The sequence below is a fragment of the Onychostoma macrolepis genome, chromosome 05, assembly GCF_012432095.1.
Source record: "Onychostoma macrolepis isolate SWU-2019 chromosome 05, ASM1243209v1, whole genome shotgun sequence".
In the NCBI taxonomy this organism is placed as follows: domain Eukaryota; kingdom Metazoa; phylum Chordata; class Actinopteri; order Cypriniformes; family Cyprinidae; genus Onychostoma; species Onychostoma macrolepis.
In genome coordinates this window covers 31,307,689-31,328,387 of record NC_081159.1, presented here as the reverse complement: position 1 = coordinate 31,328,387, position 20,699 = coordinate 31,307,689, and the positions used below count along the sequence as shown (strand labels likewise).

General features: G+C 37.7%; 1 protein-coding gene across 1 annotated transcript in view; it reads left to right on the top strand.

Moving 5' to 3' along the window:
• The window catches only part of LOC131540595 (neuronal migration protein doublecortin-like), a 118,623-nt gene extending 99,347 nt beyond the window's left edge, over positions 1-19,276 (top strand). The window contains exons 4-7 of the mRNA XM_058775624.1: positions 11,753-11,855; positions 13,975-14,064; positions 17,365-17,462; positions 17,933-19,276. Coding sequence (XP_058631607.1) covers positions 11,753-11,855; positions 13,975-14,064; positions 17,365-17,462; positions 17,933-17,989 — 348 coding nt within the window. The 3' untranslated portion in view covers positions 17,990-19,276. The remainder of the gene's footprint in view (positions 1-11,752; positions 11,856-13,974; positions 14,065-17,364; positions 17,463-17,932) is intronic.
• The last annotated feature ends 1,423 nt before the right edge of the window (positions 19,277-20,699 follow it).

Below are 20,699 nucleotides of genomic sequence, written 5' to 3'. Positions count from 1 at the left end.
ACGATCTTCTCAGCTGCTCTCACTATCCCTTGAAGGGACTTGCGGCAGGACGCATTGCAGGCGCCATACCACACAGTGATGCAGCTAGTCAGGATGCTCTCGATGGTGCCTCTGTAGAAGGTGCACATGATGGGGGCCGGGGCTCTGGCTCTTCTGAGTTTACGGAGGAAGTAGAGACGCTGTTGTGCTTTCTTGGCCAGTGCTGCAGTGTTGTTGGTCCAGGAGAGGTCCTCTGTGATGTGTAAACCCAGGAACTTGGTGCTGCTCACTCTCTCCACGGTCGCACCCATTGATGGTCAGAGGAGCATGCAGAGAGTGCACTCTCCTGAAGTCAACAACAATCTCCTTCGTCTTCTCCACATTCAGAGAGAGATTGTTGTCACTGCACCACCCGGCCAGGCGGCTCACCTCGCTCCTGTAATTTGTCTCATCTCTGTTGCTAATGAGACCCACCACAGTCGTGTCATCCGCAAACTTAATGAAAAGGTTTGAGTTGTGCGACGGTGTGCAGTCGTGGGTCAGCAGGGTGAAGAGGAGGGGGCTCAGCACACATCCTTGGGGGGCCCCCGTGTTCAGTGTGATGGTGCTGGATGTGTTACTGCCGACCCTTACTGCCTGAGGTCTCCCGGTCAGAAAGTCCAACAGCCAGTTGCACAGCGACGTGCTGGGCCCCAGCTGGGCCAATTTATGAATGAGCTGATTTGGGATGATAGTGTTGAATGCTGAACTGAAGTCTATGAACAGCAATCTGACATACGTGTCTTTTTTGTCCAGATGTGTGAGTGCTGGGTGGAGGGTTTTTTTCGATATTTTTTCCCCTTGTAAGAAAGTCTATGTGTTGGTAAATTTTTGGAAACACGCTCCTTAAGTCTGCGTGGTTGAAATCCCCAGCCAAGATTAGAAAAGCATCTGGGTGGGCTGTCTGCTGCTCACTGATGAGCTGGTACAGATCATTTAGTGCCTCACTCTTGTTGTTGTTGATGGAGCTGGGAGGGATGTATACAGCAACGAGCAGTATGGCTGTAAATTCCCTCGGTAGATAGAACGGCCGGCACTTGATAATCATAAACTCCACCAGGGGTGAGCAGTGTTTGCAGACCACAACAGCATCGCGGCACCATACATCATTGATGTAAACACAGAGCCCGCCGCCGTGTCTCTTACCTCCCTCGACGAGAGCTCTGTCTGCTCGATAGCATGTTAGCTGGTCGAGCTGAATGGCGCAGTCCGGTACGCTGTTGTTAAGCCATGTTTCCGTAAACACAAAAACACAACAGTCTCTTACACTCCTCTGAGCAGAGCGAAGCAGTCGGATGTAGTCCAGTTTATTGTCCAAAGAGCGTACGTTCGCCAGTACGATGGAGGGGATAGCTGGCTTGTGTGGGTTAGCCGCTAGCCTAGCTCGGATACCTCCGCACTTACCCCTCTTCTGCTTCCTCTCACACTGCTTGTGGCGCCTCCGCTGTGGGCGAGATGCAGTAGTGGGGGTCGGTGATGGTGTAGGCCTCCGGAGCAGACAGAGGTCCCGCAGCTCTTCGGCGTGCGCAAAGTGTAGCTCTAAAAATGTGGTTCTGCCGACATCGAGCAGAAACTCACGACTGTATGCGCGCTTAAAGACAGGTAGACGAGATGAAGATGTACAAAAACATTGCGACTTACAAGACAAAAACACCGTTCTGTCGGGAGAGAGAGAAGCCGCTGCATCCGCTGTGCGCACCGCCATGTTCTTAGTTTGACTACAATGAATGAATGCATAACCTCACAAAAGACAGCAAAAAAGAAGAGCTAATTGGTTCATTAATATTACTTAAAGGTGCAATAGGTGATTGTTTTCAGAAACATTTTTTGTTATGCTGGTTGAAAGTCTCTTCACATCCCGATAGCAATCATTAAGTTAAGTGGTTTAAGTGTATTTATCTGTATTTATATATTCTGTGGAAGACGTAGGACCAAGAAATGTTCGTCCAATCAAAACGCTCGGTCCGAGTGTTTTAATTGTCTTTCCTACCTGCCTGTCAATGTATGTATTTGCATACCTCTGCGCACCCGGTTCGCGCAGACAGGATACGTCATCAGCGCGATCACGCATGCTATTGCAGACAGAGCGAGAATGGCAGACAAACATCAACAACCCAATCTTCCTTCCTGGTACTGTAATACTTTTACTAACTGTACTATAAAGTTGAATGGCACATGATGTAGCCCAGCGGTTCCCAATTCCAGTCCTCGCGCCCCTCGTCTCTACATATTTTGCATGTCTCGCTTAGTTAACACACCTGAATCAGATAACCAGCTCATTAGAAGAGAGCTACGTTCATGAACTGTTTTCCGATTGACATGATCCCTACACAGTATTCTTTGCACCCTACTCCCTGAGCAGGGGAAATCCTTTGAAGTTTAGTTCACTTCGAAACATTCATTCACAGATTTGTGCTGTGCAGCGTCTTCACACTTCTCTAGTAAGTTTTGTCTGTGTGTGAAGTGTGACATAATATACCTCTGTAAATAAATACTATTTAAATTTACGTCTCGGACATGTCCACTTCGCAGGGCACTTATGGTTGAATAAATCAAACGTCGCACGTGATAGATACATATAAAATGTAATAGATACATATGAAATGTGAAAGGTGGGATGAGGTGGGGGGGGCGCGAGGTCTGGAATTGGGAATTCAGGGGGCGTGGCTTTGGACGGCGATTGCAAGGAGGGTGGGACGTTCGCTTTCGGTGCTATCAGGCTAAAGTTAGCATTTTCCAAGATCTCCTACTACACCTTTAACATTAAAGGGGTTGTTGATTGCGATTTCACTTTTTTAACGTTAGTTAGTGTGTATATTGCTGTTTGAGCATAAACGATATCTGCAAAGTTGCAGCGCTGAAAGTTCAATGCAAACGAAAATATCGTCTTTTAAAATTCTGGCAGTTTAATGCCTACAGAAACAACTGGTAAGGGACTACAACGAGTTAATTCCTGGGTCCATTACGTCAAGAACCCAGATAAACCCCTCCCCGAGGAACACGAACCGAAGGGGGCAAGGCCATGCTGCGCCACTTTAGAGAAGAGGAAGAAAACTAGGGGTGCACGAAAAAAATCTATTCATATATGAATCGCGATTGTGTCTTCTATCGATTCTAATGGATTCACAAGTCTCAAAATCAATGTTCTAAAGCAGCGGTTCCTCGCCTTGCCCTGCTTTGCATCTATCTCTCTCAGCTCAGCTCAAATGAGCTGTTCCATTTATACGCTTATTTTCACACTGCCATATGGACACGTGTGTGGTTGCCGTACTGTATTAAAGCTTTAATCAGGATAAAACCGTATATTAAAAGCTAACAGAAGCAGTAGCATTTACAAATAACAGTGTATCTAAAAGTATGAGACAACAACAAACAAAAAAAAAAAACATCATACCATTAACAGCTATGCTTGCACAGGGTCAGCACGATCCTCTTCACTAATATTCGCTGGGTCTCAACTGGGTTCAAATTGATAAGCAATATTGACGACATCATTGTTTACAATACAACCGGAGCACATGCCACTGAGCTGAGGGACGGGACGTTTAGACGCGCACTAGTGGCGGTTTAGCCAATCACAACACACTGGGCCAGCTAACCAATCTCAGGCCATTGCGTATTTCTGAGGGATGGGCTTCATAAAAGCAGGAAATAATCAGCGCGTTTATCACAGAAGGGACAGAGCAGTGTGAAATAAAGGTAAATCATTTCATTTATTTATCTAACATATCAGATCACATGCATGATTTATTATATATTAAGTCAAGTCAAGTCACCTTTATTTATATAGCGCTTTTAACAATACAGATCGTGTCAAAGCACTTAACAGTATCAAATTGGAGGATAGAGTGTCAGTAATGTATAATGATAAGATTAAACACTCAATTTTCAGTTAATGGCATTTCATTATTGAATTCAGAGATGTCATTGTTAAGCTCAGTTTAGTTTAAATAGTATCTGTGAAATCAAATTGACGATAATTGCTTTATTTACAAATTTATTATTGTGTAAAATATATTAAAAAGATACTACTTATAATGTAAATTATAATGTATTCTTATTATTCCAAGCATATTTTATAATGTATAATCATATTTATTATTTGATTATTTAAATCTCCTGTTTAAAAAAAGGAAAATAGACGCGCTATAGTTGTATATAATTATACGCAATATATATCTGTTTATAATACACATTTTAAAATTGTATTGCATACCTGCTGATGCCATAATAAAGACCTATTTCGAATGTTTACGTGCTTTTCTTCTCTTTCTGCTCCCAGTCGCTGTGGTGGAGCAGTTATGAAGTATTGCTCTTTTAAATACTTTCCAGCATTTCAGAAATAAATATTTTTACGGGGGTTGTGAGAGAAAAACACCAACATCCTGGATTCAGACATCATTAAAATCACCAACTACCCCCTGTAAATGGTGAAAATCACTTACGTCCCCCTGAGAAGCAATTACCGTCCGAATAGGGCTTTTGTGACATATGTTTGCAGATTATGAACATTATTTTGAATAGGACATGTGGAAATTGTGCTAGCACTAAGAAAATACTAGTTATAATGGTTTGCATCAGTATGTGTTTGATGGAGTAGAGATTAGTAGAGATTATTAAATGATAATTTGTTTAGAGGTGAACTTCAGCACCAAATTCAATGCAAATGCAATTACAAAAATAATTGTTTCCTCAAAAATAGAAAAACAATATAAGGCAAAATACAGAATATTTAATCATTTAATAATGCAAAAAAAAAAAAATTAAAAAAAAAATTTATAACTGGGATATTTCCTCTGTTCAACTTTAGAGTCTCCTCACACACATGCACAAATGTATATTTTATATGCTATACTTTAACAGAATTAACTTGAATGCACAGAATAGTTTGAAATTTAAGACAGAAACTAACCAGCATGCATGCAAAGATTTGTTCAGCACACTCAAACAAATCTTTTCTTTTTTTTTTTTTTACATTTAACCCAACCCATATTACCTCTACAACAAACAGGGACACATCAAGTGGGCAAATGTTCAAAAGGACAGTGTGGTCAATGGCTGGATGATCAAAGTAATGTGAACACTGTACTTTTATCCTCATCAACCAGACATTCTTATTCACTCATAACAATATACAGTGTTATATGAATTAGCCTTTTATGTATTGTATAAATGTATGCATGTATATGTGTGTGTGTGTGTATATATATATATACACATACACACATATATACACACACAGTGGGGCAAAAAAGTATTTAGTCAGCCACCAATTGTGCAAGTTCTCCCACTTAAAAAGATGAGAGAGGCCTGTAATTTTCATCATAGGTATACCTCAACTATGAGAGACAAAATGAGAAGAAAAAAAAAATCCAGAAAATCACATTGTAGGATTTTTAAAGAATTTATTTGCAAATTATGGTGGAAAATAAGTATTTGGTCAATAACAAAATTTCATCTCAATACTTTGTTATATACCCTTTGTTGGCAATGACAGAGTTCAAACATTTTCTGTAAGTCTTCACACACTGTTGCTGGTATTTTGGCCCATTCCTCCATGCAGATCTCCTCTAGAGCAGTAATGTTTTGGGGCTGTCGCTGGGCAACACGGACTTTCAACTCCCTCCAAAGATTTTCCATGGGGTTGAGATCTGGAGACTGGCTAGGCCTTTCTTACGAAGCCACTCCTTCGTTGCCCGGGCGGTGTGTTTGGGATCATTGTCATGCTGAAAGACCCAGCCACGTTTCATCTTCAATGCCCTTGCTGATGGAAGAAGGTTTTCACTCAAAATCTCACGATACATGGCCCTATTCATTCTTTCGTTTACACGGATCAGTCGTCCTGGGGCCTGTACCATGATGGTGGCTAAACAAACTCAGGGTTACAGGATTAGTTTTAAGTTGACAAAACCAAACCAGTCCAATCTGGCTTTGTTGGTACCATGAAGCTGATCATCAACTTTCTCTGTCAACTCAGGCTTTATCCTGAGTTAATGGAGCACGTGCACATGAAAGTGTGACATCAGTAACGAGCAGCCAATCACATGCCTTAAAACTGTGATTCACTTCTTGTGAGAGAGTCAGTGCGAAGATTAAAAGATTGAACAATATGAAGAATTTAAACATTTACACAGCATGATCATGAAACGTTCTATCCATGAATGAGGAAAACATCTTACCATATAAGTGCAATTAAAAGTTGTAAAGTTAGTTTATAGTTGATAGTCATGTTTAAAGCTATTGATTCTAAAACTTATTTATATTGCATATTATCTATATTACATTGATTTTAAATAAAAGCTTAATTACTATTAAACTAAGCTGGCTTGTGTAATGAATTAAGGGTATAATAATTATAAAAATAATATAAAATAATTATAAAAAAATAATCTTTAAAAAATCAGATGATTTTATCTTTTAAAAGTGTTTTACTATGTAGCGTCCTTTAATTTGGAGTAAGAGAAACTGGAGGAGTGGCTTTATTGCGTCACTTTGCTTGAAGCTGATTGGTCAAATTTCGGTTTGAGCTCTCTAAACCAGAACATAACCTGCCCCGGAGCAGGTTAGCTGTGGAGCGTAAGTTACTATGGCGATGAACACTGCTAAAAGCCAAACCACTTTCATGGTACCTAAAACCCAGAGTTGGCGCAAACTAAACTGAAACTTACCTGGCTAGCCAGCTAAACCGGCTTCATGGTACAGGCCCCTGGTCCCTTTGCAGAAAAACAGCCCCAAAGCATGATGTTTCCACCCCTATGCTTCACAGTAGGTATGGTGTTCTTTGAATGCAACTCAGCATTCTTTCTCCTCCAAACATGACAAGTTGAGTTTTTACCAAAAAGTTCTATTTTGGTTTCATCTGATTCTCCCAATCCTCTTCTGGATCATCCAAATGCTCTCTAGCAAAGTTCAGACGGGCCCGGACATGTACTGGCTTAAGCAGGGGGACACATCTGGCACTGCAGGATTTGAGTCCCTGGCGGCGCAGTGTGTTACTGATGGTAGCCTTTGTTACTTTGGTCCCAGCTCTCTGCAGGTCATTCACTAGGTCCCCCCGTGTGGTTCTGGGATTTTGCTCACAGTTCTTGTGATCATTTTGACCCCACGGGTGAGATCTTCGTGGAGCCCCAGATCGAGGAGATTATCAGTGGTCTTGTATGTCTTCCATTTTCTAATAATTGCTCCCACAGTTGATTTCTTCACACCAAGCTGCTTACCTATTGCAGATTCAGTCTTCCCAGCCTGGTGCAGGTCTACAATTTTGTTTCTGGTGTCCTTTGACAGCTCTTTGGTCTTGGCCATGGTGGAGTTTGGAGTTGGACTGTTTGAGGTTGTGGACAGGTGTCTTTTATACTGATAACGAGTTCAAACAGATGCCATTAATACAGGTAACGAGTGGAGGACAGAGGAGCCTCTTAAAGAAGTTACAGGTCTGTGAGAGCCAGAAATCTTGCTTGTTTGTAGGTGACCAAATACTTATTTTACCAAGGAATTTACCAATTAATTCTTTAAAAATCCTACAATGTGATTTTCTGGATTTTTTTTTTTTTCTCATTTTGTCTCTCATAGTTGAGGTATACATATGATGAAAATTACAGGCCTCTCTCATCTTTTTAAGTGGGAGAACTTGCACAATTGGTGGCTGACTAAATACTTTTTTGCCCCACTGTGTGTGTGTGTGTGTGTGTGTGTATGCATGTATGTATGCATTATTTATATATATATATATATATATATATATATATATAGTTACGAAATCAGACTTCACACTGGATCCATGAAAAATGACATTTAGTCCAGTTTGTTGAAAATGATTTAAGGAATTTAAATTTAATTTAAGGTCATTGCACACTGAGTTCGAAAATTTCGTCCGAAATTTTCGCACGTTAAAAAATAAATACAACCTCACATTATGTCAATCACGTTTACACACTGCCTCCAAAAGTTTTGTCCGTCATAGAAAAATTTGTATCGGGTTTGATTTTCTTCTGTTTTTCACATCCGTAGCAAGCATTTTGAAAGGTGTTTTGACAGTTCAGAGCCACCTTACGAGCGAACGCCAAAATCCAGAATGGCGATTGTTAAGTTCATCCACTTCGTCTCGCAGCACAAAGCACTGTATATAGATCCTTGCACAATGAGTTCACAGAAATTAGTGGTCTTATTTTTAATATGTGGCTCTAGTATCACAAGCAAAGCATCAAACTGAGCCACTGACATCCTGAAGTAAACTTTGAATCGCCCTTCATAATCCCGCTGCTCCTTAATAAGGAGGGGGAACTCTCCATCCTCTATATCTCAGGATTGGATGGACCCAATATTTCCTTTCTTTTTCTTTTTTTAAGAAGCAAGAAGACAACAAAATCATCCTCGATTCTTGAAGACTCCATTTAGTAGGCTACTGTTTTGCGAATTTCTTTGCAACAGATTAATTAATACGCATAGGTTTCTGTGCGTGACAAATTTTTAGGATAATGAATACGAAAAAACGCATACAAACATTTCGGACTCAGTGTGCAGAGACCTTTAGTCCTAAGAAAAACATCAGCAGCATTTGTTTATGCCACATGGTTTGTAATGAATGTAATGAACTTCTGACATTTTCAAGCGTGACTTAAGTATCCAAAATTGCCTGATTTATTTTATTTAGACAGTGTACTGTATAACAACAAGTTTTTGTCTCACAGTGAAACTGCGCCTTGTCACAGAAACATTTAGTTTTCAGTTTTAGTCAATGTAGTTTCCTCATATTAGAAACAAAAAAAATAGCATCGAAAAATAGAATACTACTGAAAAAAAAAAAAATTTACAGGGAAAATAGCCAAAGACAATATATGCAGATGGTTCTTTTGGGAACATCGCTGTTTCCATGGTTTCATCAGGCACCCCAGTATACCCTTGACCTTTGACCTCTTTGACCCTAAGGTCATCCTGTGGGGGTCTGCAGAGCAAAAGGTTTGCCTAAACTTGGATTTATATTTTGGACTGGACGTGTCTAAGAACAATTTGCAGATTATGTGTCCCATGAGGCCTTCTTTAATGGCCCCTTTTTATGAGCAATTCTAACACATTCATTTTTGCCTCTGAGTTTTCCCAGTTTCTCATATAATCAGCACAACATGGGAAGGGGAGTGGGGGCAGCAGGTGCAGGGGGCTCGACTGACACATAATTGACAGGCAGTTTGGATAATTATCAGAATCTGTAAGTAAATGTCACTCTGATAAGCCAGTAGAGGGGCACTTTTTTTTGTTTGTTTGTCTTTTTGGGACACACAGACTCCAACATTTTGGTTTCAACAACAGGAAAGATGAACAGGTTATCGTATGTTTTATTTTAGGGTAAAAAAACAGAAAAACAAAACTATTAATTATGTGATTGTCATAGTATTGTAGTGATTTTATTGTTTTTATACAGCTTTATAAGTATTGGGGGTCACATTATAAGTAATAATTTAAAAACAACCAGGACAATAACAACAATATACAAAATGACATAGAATATTATTATTATTAATAATAATAATAATAATAAAATCCACTGGGACAAGAGTATCTATTCGTCCTACATATTGACAGAATGTATTGTCAGATGGGAGCAATTTAAATTATTTAAACAATGAGTTGCTAGAGTCAGCCATATTGAGTTGGTACAGTTAACCAAATTGAATGGGCCTTTGTACAACTTTCCTTAAATGAAGATTGTCAGATTTAGTTAATTTCTGAGTAATAATTTGCCCCCAAAATATGGTTAAGTAGAACTATGTACGTACCTATATAAACACATACACGCACACACACGCACACATACACCCACACACACACAAACACATCCAAGTATGCATACACACACCCTGCTGGCCAGCTGTTCGTGGCAAGGTCAGCATAGATTAGCTTTGTCATTCAACACTGTCTGTCTGTCTGTGTGTGCGTGTGTGTGTGTGTGTGTGTGTTAGACTGGAGTCATTGGGGTGGGACTCTTTACTTGGCTGGTGGTGAACCATTTTTAGCATACAATGTCAATGTCAAATAGCAGTCTTCAAAAATTTCCAAAATATTTATTTCCTTGGTTATGAACAACTGGAGGATCTTTTCCTCCTTTCCCTGGACATGTCCTCTTTTTGGACCTAAAAAAAAAAGTGTGTCCAGCCGGGATTTTTAAATCGCCCAAAATGTCCGGGATTCGGCTTTTGCTTTCTACAGTCACCATTCATTGTGTGCACTTTTGTATTAAAGCTTTGCACGGGACTGTTTTCTTAATCCCCTCCTGCTGAATTTCTGACCATACTGCCTGCTCACGCAAACATTCTAATATTAAATATAATTTTTGCACATCAGGGAGCTGCGGAGTATTTAAATCTCTTATGAATGAGTGCTCGCTGTTCACTTTCACTTTCGATTTGGCGATCACGCTGTAATGGGAGCACATCTTATAAGATCAGATATCTGTCAGTCTGCTGAGCAGCAAATCCTTCAGCATGGTCTGTCAGTCATCTCTCCTTACTCTCGACCCATGATCAGTTAAATCTGACTCCAGCAGCTCGTGTTGGATACAGGGATTCCAAGTCCGCATTTTTTTCCATGGAATTGGGCTACTGTTGCCATTGGTTGATTTACCCCTGTGGGTTAAAGGTTTGAAATACTGAATAAATTACATTTGATTGAAATGCTTGTAACATTGAAACATTTTGCATTCTACCCATGATAAACTGTGGTCGATGTTAATTTTTGCGAAGGATTGCCACTGGTAAGAAACGTTTTAGCTTTGTTTATGATCAATCTGCATAAAAGTGACTAAAATATGTATTTTAGGTATGGAAATTACATATTTTGAGTTTGGATATTATATAACCCCCCTCAAACCACCCACAAACCCAACACCAATCAACCCCCAACCCCCCAAGTCTGCATCCCCAACTGTCCTATTTTTGGAAAACTGAAATGTGGTCACCGTAACTAAACCCACATTTTGTTGTAAATTAAAATCAACTTAACACATGCAGAATGACTACAGTACAAATACAGGCAAAAGTAATAATCGAAATATGTAGTTTATCGATAAGTAAAAAACAGCAAGAAAAGGACAAAACTATAAGCAAAAGTGTATGTGAGTGAGAAAAACTGCAGAAACGAATGTCAGATCAACAGTTGTACAGCTTATACAGTTACATGATTTTTTTTCAAAGTTCAGTGAACATTGATTAATAAATATTGAATAACTTACATTTATGACCAAATTTGACCAGTTGTTTGTTTGTTTGTTTGTTTTTTCCTCTGCCAGTGAAAATAGTCACACTATGGTCTCAGGGCTTTAGAGTTTGACTCCTGCCACACACTCAATGAAAACTTTTAATAAACACTGAAAGTTGGGAATAAACTTTGTTGTAGCATATCAAAAGGAATAAATCGCTCATCTGAAATGCCATTCTACTCAACAATTACCGAACTTTGCTTGAGTGGTTTCTGTGTAAGAGAGAAAAAAAATAAAAAATACGAATAAATAACTTCACTTTTAACCTTAACACATTCCTTGTTCTTTGGTACTGGCACTCAGAGAGAGGCTGGTGTGCAGGCTCTCTTTCATGACTGCATTCCATGGTTATATTCCTTTAAACTCCGGTTAGAGTAATTTAGCTTACATTTTTTTGGCTGCACTGTCATATTATAATTAGTGTTCTGAGAAATAGTAGTCTATAATTTACAGGTTTTCATATCTTTGTTTGTTTGTTTATTTTAGGTGACTTGCTTGCAAGATTTCTTTGGTGATGACGACGTTTTCATTGCCTGTGGACCAGAAAAATTTCGCTATGCACAGGATGACTTCTCCCTGGATGAAAACGGTAGGTCGTAGCTTTTAATAAATAAATGAAAATGTTAAATTGACTATAAAATATATTGAGGTAACACTTTATAATAACTTTCATGAATTAATCGTTAACAATATAATGCTTAACAAATCATTAGTTTTTACATATTCACATATCTAGAAATATATGATAATGCAAAACTGTTTACTAATGCACTTATTAAACATTACTTAAAGGGTTAGTTCACCCAAAAATGAAAATTTGGTGTTTATCTGCTTACCCCATGGGCATCCAAGATGTAGGTGACTTTGTTTCTTCAGTAGAACACAAACGAAGATTTTTAACTCAAACGGTTGCAGTCTGTCAGTCATATAATTGCAGTCAATGGGACTCACGGCTTTGAGAGAAAAAAAAAAAAACATACACAGACAAAACCAAATTAAACCCTGCGGCTCGTGACGATACATTGAGGTCTAAAGGCACAAAATGATCGGTCTGTGCAAGAAACTGAACCTCTCTCTCAAATGGACCATTGACACGCTATCTACAATCTCAATTAGTAATATCAATGGTCCATTTGGGAGATATAAGTGCATTACCGCCACCTAAGTCTGCGATCCGCCGTTAAAGCAAGAAGACGCGTCATGCGCCAGATGTTGTGAACCCTCAGGACAGTTGGACAGTGTGGCGGATCAAAAACTATAAATATATAAATACTGTTCAGTTTCTTGAATGAATGAATGAATGAGGCATTTATATAGCGCTTTAATGTGTATTGCAATACACCCAAAGCGCTTTACAATCATGTGGGGGGTCTCTCCTCAACCACCACCAGTGTGCAGCATCCACTTGGATGATGCAACGGCAGCCACAGGACAACGGCGCCAGTGCGCTCACCACACACCAGCTACAGGTGGAGAGGAGAGAGTGTCATAGAGCCAATCAAGTGGATGGGGATTATTGGGAAGCCATGATAGACAAGGGCCAGTGGAGGGAATTTGGCCAGGACACCAGGGTTACACCCCTACTCTTTACGATGAGTGTCATGGGATTTTTAATGACCACAGAGAGTCAGGACCTCGGTTTAACGTCTCATCCGAAAGGTGCTTTTTTTTTTACAGTATAGTGTCCCCGTCACTATACTGGGGCATTAGGACCCACACAGACTGCAGGGTGAGCACCCCCTGCTGGTCTCACTAACACCTCTTCCAACAGCAACCTAGTTTTCCCAGGAGGTCTCCCATCCAGGTACTGACCAGGCTCAACCCTGCTTAGCTTCCATGGGCAACCGATCTTGGGCTGCAGGGTGATATGGCTGTGGTTCTTGTACAGACCGATCGTTTTGTGTCTTTAGACCTCAATGTATTGTCACGAGCCGCAGGGTTTAATTTGGTTTTGTCTGTGTATGTTTGTTTTTTGTCCCATTGACTGCAATTATATGATTGACAGACTGCAACGATTTGAGTTAAAAATCTTCGTTTGTGTTCTACTGAAGAAACAAAGTCCACCTACATGTTGGATGCCCATGGGGTAAGCAGATAAACATCAAATTTTCATTTATGGGTGAACTATCCCTTTAATGATTAACAGATCATTATTTAATGTAAATTGAAATGCTTACAAATGTCATTTAACTTTCAACTTTTTGAAAATCTTCAAATGATTTTGATATTGTTTACAATGATTAAAAGCTTCATTAATTAATCATTAACAAACATTAAAGATCCCGCATTATATAGTTAATGTCATTACACTTGCAATTCATACGCTCATGCACTTTTAAAAAATCTATAAATGATTTCATCAGGAATTATAATGTACTTTTAATTATTTTTAATTAATTATTAATAATGTACTTTTTAATGCTAACAAATGTCATTAAACTTCAGTTCACATATTACCTAATGCTCTTTTTTACAAATGTTGTGAGAAAAAACAAACAAAAGAAAAACGTAATTTCAAGCATTTCACAAACTATTCGTGTTAGCATATTATTCATTAACTCATAATGATGCGTTTTTCTCACATCATGAAATTTGTCACTGCGAAAGCTGGTGACGTCTCTACTTTGCATCCTTCAAGAATGTCTTTTTCTTCATACTTTTAAAGGCATACCTTTACCTATGATTTGTCTCTTTCACTCTTGCTGTAGAGTGTCGTGTGATGAAGACCCCCAAAGGACAGAGGGGCTCTACTAAGAGTCCCGGTCCCGTCCGACGCTGCAAGTCTCCGGCTGATTCTAGTGAGCCTATAATTATGTGATTCATGTCAGCTCAACACACATTTAACCCCAACATGAAGCTTTGCTAATTAGTTAATTTCACATCACGGCTAAAGCACCGCAATTTCTTGCATGTTTGATTGACAGGCTTTCTACAATAATACACTTTATTTTATTCTAAACAGCTTCTCCATATTATATTAGCACATTTTATTTTGTTTACATGGTTAAATTATGCATGATTATGAATTATCTGTTGTTTTATGTTTCTATGAGATTTTTAGCACCTTGTCACAACTTGATTTTTGACTTGATAATCACTTAATTGCCCATGTTTGTATGTGTTCTTGTATTAGCCTATGCAATTAACGTTCTGTGCGCATAAATGGTTAATATTTTCAAAATGACTTTAATACATATATAATATAATGCAATGTGTTTCATACATGCAGATTTTCGCTTTTAAAAGTCAAAGGAACTGGACCGAATGCTTCTAAATATGCATTTTCAGCTATTATGCCAGGGATGAGTCGACTGTAGAAAGATTCCAGGATCATAAATCTTTAGAAAATATCAGAGCACTGCTCTGAATATATCCAAATTTCAGATTATTTGCTTGCTGGGAAAGCATCTCACAAAAGACAGATCAAAACGGCAGTCAAAACATATGTACTTAATATGCACAAAAATAAAACATGCACAAACATCATGCCTTTTTAATCAATTGACGAAAGAAAGAAAGAAAGAAAGAAAGAAAGAAAGAAAGAAAGAAAGAAAGAAAACATCTGTGTTTGGGTCTCTGAGGTCTCTGTGTGATGTCTTTCACACAATTTTGAGTTTGATGTAAGCAGATAGATTTGCTCTATTACATGTTTAATATTTTAGAGAGGAAGGATCGCTCAATCTTCTAAGCAAGACTTAGCCAGGTGACATTTTATATTCTGAGGATTAGGGCCAAAGGGGTTTGTACAGGCCATCCATGCATACTACAGGATCAACACAAATAAATAAGAATCTACTGTATATGGAATATATGGCATCTAAACAAAGAAACTCAGGCCAGTGTCCCATCAGCACCTTCATATGGTCAAGTATAGGTATTACCCTTGCAGAAGTACCCTAATTGCAAAGGTGGTGGCTAGGAAAGTGATGATATTTTAGTGACAAGGAAAAGGAAATCTTTAATATGATTTATACAGTCAGCAGTGTCATGCATTGACTGCCATCTTGTGGTGGCAGAATCTCACAGAGTTATAAATCGTTTAAAGTTAAAGTGTCATTTTTGCACAACTGACTTCACCAAACAAAACTGCAAAATAAACACTTTTTTTCACACAAGTTCCCTGAATAATTACTGAATATTCGCTAGTCAGAGTAAGTTTAGACTTTGTCTAAAAAAACAAATAAATAAATAATTAACTTTACACACCCCTGCAGACAAGATTTGTCATCAACATTTTTATGTTTTCTGGATGAATAAACCTCATTTTAAGTGTGTACATTTGCTAAAACGTTATCGAATTTAATAATTATTAGGAGTACACGGTAACACTTTATAATAAGGTGTCATTAGTTAATGTATTAACTAACATGCACAAACAATGAACAATGCATTTATTACACTATTTATTAATCTGTTAATGTTAATGAAAATACAGTTGTTCATTATTTATTCAGGTTAGTTCACAGTGCATTAACAAATGTTAACAAACACAACTTGTGATTTTAATAATGCATTAGTAAATGCTGAAATTAACATTAACTAAGATTAATAAATGCTGTAGAAGTATTGTTCATTCTTAGTTCATGTCTACTAATGTTGTTAACTAATGTTAATTAATGAACCTTATTGTAAAGTGTTACTATATACAGTGTAGATAACTTCAAACCTAAAAGCCAGGCATGTACTAAAAGCAGAACAGAACAAATTATGATTTCATAAGGTTTTTAATGTAAAGACATTAAGGGAATATTTGTTTCAATGTTATTTTATTGTAAGAATAGCTCATTTGTGCATGCTAACTGTTCTTGCATGGCCTGTGTGCTTTAAATTAGAATATCTGTATTAGTGCACACTCACTGGTGTCTGGACTAACACTTTTTTAAATCTATTTCTATTCATGTTTCTTTGTGTCTCACCCCCTTGTTTTAAAGTCCATCTTTTATGTTTTGTATTGCAGTGCCCTTTTTTTTAAATAAATTAACAAAGACATTTTGAGTATTTTCTATTTGGCTATTGTTGTTTAATTATTAATTATTGTTTAATCCATTCCTGTCTTTACAACATCCCTTTGGTTCTCTCTTTGCCAATTTATCTTTTTCCATTCTATATTTTACATCATTATTTATTTTTAAACAGAGTTTAAATACTATAACATTACATGTGTATGTATCTGGTACTCCCCCTCCTCCCTCCTCCTCCTCCCTCCTCCCACAAGACTTACACATAGTATGTGTTAACTTGAAACCAGTGTGATGAAATTGTTGGTTAACCTTGTTTGTGAAAAGTGCCAACTATAAATCAATGCACAACCAGACATGCATCCACCTAGAACAGCATTTCCACCACTAAAAGCACAATTTATCATGCATTTTTGTACAAAAATATGAAATATTACATTTCTGTTTTTAAACAGAGAAGTCTTTCCAAATGTAAGTGTTTAGCTATGCACAGTTATTGCTGAGGGAATAATCAAAATTATCGCCTGTGGCAATTAATAGCATTTCACAGAAGCAGATGATTGAGCGTAGAATTTGTTTTGAACTGGGATCATCAAAAAAAAAAAAAAAAATTCCAGACCTGTTGTGCATTCAATTAGCACATGAAAGGCTAAGATCAGCACTTTTAGAGAAGTTTCATATATCTCCTTATCCAGGTTTTCCAACATCGACTGGCTTTTCTTCTGACATTCTCTTTGTTTTATTTATTCATTAGCTGGGACGGTTTTAAGGCCTGGCACCTGGTTCTTAGGTTTTGTTGTTGTTGTTTTTTTGTTTTTTTTGCATTGCTTAAAATGAAAGCTCTGTTTTTGAAACAGCCTTTAGTACTTGAGTACACAGGATCACACCACTCACATGTAAACACAGCTCTGGTGTATCATAGCAACCTGCACTATTCATAGAGAGATGTGTAAATGAGTTCCAGCATACAGATACAGCAGTTTGCTCGCTAGACGATAGTTGACAACATGATTACACACAGGAGGAGGGGAGACAATGCTTAACCCCACAATTTGTCTTTTCTTTTACCTTAATATTTCTGTCCGTGGCTCTTCATCTATCCCACTCTTTCACATTTATACTTTTTCTTTCTTTGTCTAGCTAATGGAACAGGCTCCAGTAGTCAGCTCTCTACTCCCATCTCTAAGCAGTCTCCCATCTCGACCCCGACTAGCCCTGGCAACACTCGCAAACAGAAGGTAATGTTCTGTCAGTTCTTGTATCCATGTATATTAACCACCTAAACTGCCATTCCTCTAATTTTATTTTATGAATACATGTTACCATACTATTTTTACTATTCTTTGCAATATGTTTACTTGCACAAAAATGCAGTATAACCAGAGCACACTGTATGGAATACTCTATTCCATAATGCAATGCGTTCAGCTTAAACCTTCATTTCCAATCCAGTATCATGCAGCCAGAAAATGTTTAGTGTCTTTTTATAACACTTTTTTGAGCTGTTTTGAACAGCAACAACCATATTACACAATGTTGGATTTGGATCAATCCTGTCTGACTGATATTTGATCTGACAAAAAGTACCTTGTATAAGCAGCATGCTAGTATTCCATTCCGGACACAGCCATACTCTTCATTATTGTGTAAACGTAACTCTAATTTGTCTTTATTTCACCTTATCTTCCTACCCTGTCTTCACCTCTAGGATTTATACTTGCCTTTGTCTCTGGAAGATGACGATTCACAGGGGGAGTCCATGTAGACTCTTTCCGTTTTCTGTATGTCAATCAACATGCCAGTCACAGAAGTATCTCTGGTGCTATCTGTCTTGAAAACATCAACATCACCGCCCTAGTGACCAGGGTGAATGCACGCATCACCTCTGCTGCCCCTTGGCCATCGGGCTTTAGACCTCGAGGCTTTGCAGCGATGGTCAATGCACTATTTGCTGCTTGAGAATTTGTTACATTCATTTTCTGTGTTTTGATAATAGATTTGTAGAGACTGATGAAAAGTAGTATATGCAGGGCATATATTGCAGTTTGTATTATAACAACAAACGCCTAAATTTGTACACATGGTCTGCTGTTGAAATTCATTTTATATGTATGAAAAATTTGAGAAACTTTAATGTTAACACACAGCAGGTCGGTTTAGCCGTTTAAACATCCAACCATAATTTTTTTAGACCAATAATTTTGACTTTTTCATATTACCTTTTTTTAAAAGCTTGGTCTTATGAATTCCAAGCAGCAAATAGTAATTTTTACAATGGTGTGATAGTCTGACTTGTACAAAAACGAAAAGAAAAAAAGTGTTGCACCATTAACAATTTTTATTATTCTCTTTTTGTAACCCTCTCTCTTTCTCACTCGCTCTCTGTGTGCAATGGTTTAGTACGTTTTAAAGCCATTAAGGTTGAAATAGCACCCACAGAAACATCCATATCTCCATATCACTGTAAATAATGTGTACAGCCTACTCTAAGACACAAACACCATTAAAACATAGAAATAATGTTAAATGTTCATGTCTCTCAAGGTAATCATTGCAAATTGAGGAGGAGGGGCAGAAGCATCTAATAAGGTCCTTTTACTCTGAAAAACAAAAATCAAAATTGGGAAAGACTTTATTTTATGTACCAGTTCTCACTATTAACTAGCATGCATATTACTAGCATATTGGCTGTTTATTAATACTTATAAAGCACATATTAAAGCCTTATTCTGCATGACCGTATTTTAGATCCCTTAATCCTACACTATACCTAAATTGAACAACTACCTTACTAACTATTAATAGGCAACAAATTAGGAGTTTGAGGCAAAAATTTAAAATTCTGCATTTCATCTACTCACCCTCATGCTGACATATACTTGTGGTGCTGCTGACGCAGAAGCCGGCGTTTTTTTTTTACATATAACTTCCATCTCTCATAGTTCATCGTCTGTATATTCTGGTTCGGATAAGTAAGGCTGGGCTTAAAAATTGCAAGTCATCCCTTCTGTCCAAATCTTCAGACATGTATACAAAGACTTTTTTTTTTTTTTTTTTAAATGTACAGCGTCTTCCACTGCTTGCAAACAAGGCACAGTGCAGCCGGCTCCTGCGTCAGCAGCAACTCACGCATGCATCGTGGTACTCTCGTGAATGCATGTTGAAGACTGACGCGGAAGAGAAGAAAATGCTGAATAAAGTCGCTATTTTTGTTTTATTTGCGCACAAAAAGTACTCTTGTAGCTTCATAAAATTAAGGTTGAACCACTGATGTTACATGGACTATTTTAATGATGTCCTTACTACTTTTCTGGGCCTTGAACATGGTAGTTGTGTTGCTGTCTATGGAGGGCCAGAAAGCTCTCGGATTTCATCAAAAATATCTTAATTTGTGTTCTGAATATGAACGAAGTTCTTACAGGTTTGGAACAAGATGAGGGCGAGTATTACATTTTTGGGTGAACAAACCCTTTAATAGTTAGTTAATAGTGAGAATTGGACCTTAAAATAAAGTGTGACCAAAATAACATTCAATTTTGAAAAAGGTATAAGGTAAAGTTACCTAATTAGGTAATAACAGCAGATTTATTTTCTTTTTGAAGGGATTTGATTAAGGAAATAGGAAAATGAAAACCAGTATGACTTTGTTTCTAAAATAGCAAAACGAATAAAAGGTTGTCCATTCAATACATGCATCATACTCCAAGTCTTCTAAAGACATATTATTGCTGTGTGGAACTTACCAAAATTCCTTATTCACTAAAAACCTCTCTCTCTGCTACAGCTTTTTTTTTTTTTTTTTTTTAAATGAAAAAAAAAGAGGCTGCAAGGTTTTTTTCCATTGGTTGTCATTTGTGTTATAACCAATTGTGACATCAAATTTGAATAAGCGGGGAAGATTATCAGTGAATAATGACTATTATTTTATTTTCAAACAAAGCTATTATAAGCAACCCTAACCCTATGAACCACTTCTATGGTGCTGATTTGAAGCTCCAAGGTTTCTTTAATGAAAAGAGTGGCATGAATATTCTTCTGAATTTCTACTTTGTCCAAGAAAAGAAAAAAAGGGTGACCATTCCTTTGAGTTCAAAAATACCTTGTAAGGTAGAGTGTCATTTTTCAGAAAGCCAAAGTTATGTTAAAAGAGGGAAGCTGAAAAACAATATTTTCTCTCCCCCAGTGTACATATTGGAATTTCTCATTCAGTGCTTTCTTTTGAAGATAAATCACACCTGAACATTTACATATTTGAAAACCAAATATATATGATAAAATAAAATAACTCAATGTATAGCAAAATGCATAATTTCTCAATTACAACATCACAGTCATCACTGCAAGTATTGTGATATTTGTTGATCATCTCTTTGACAAACCTAGCACAATGAAACTGCACAAACACACACACACACACACACACACACACAATTTCCATTCTCCTAATTTCGACTGAATATTCTAGAACTATAAGT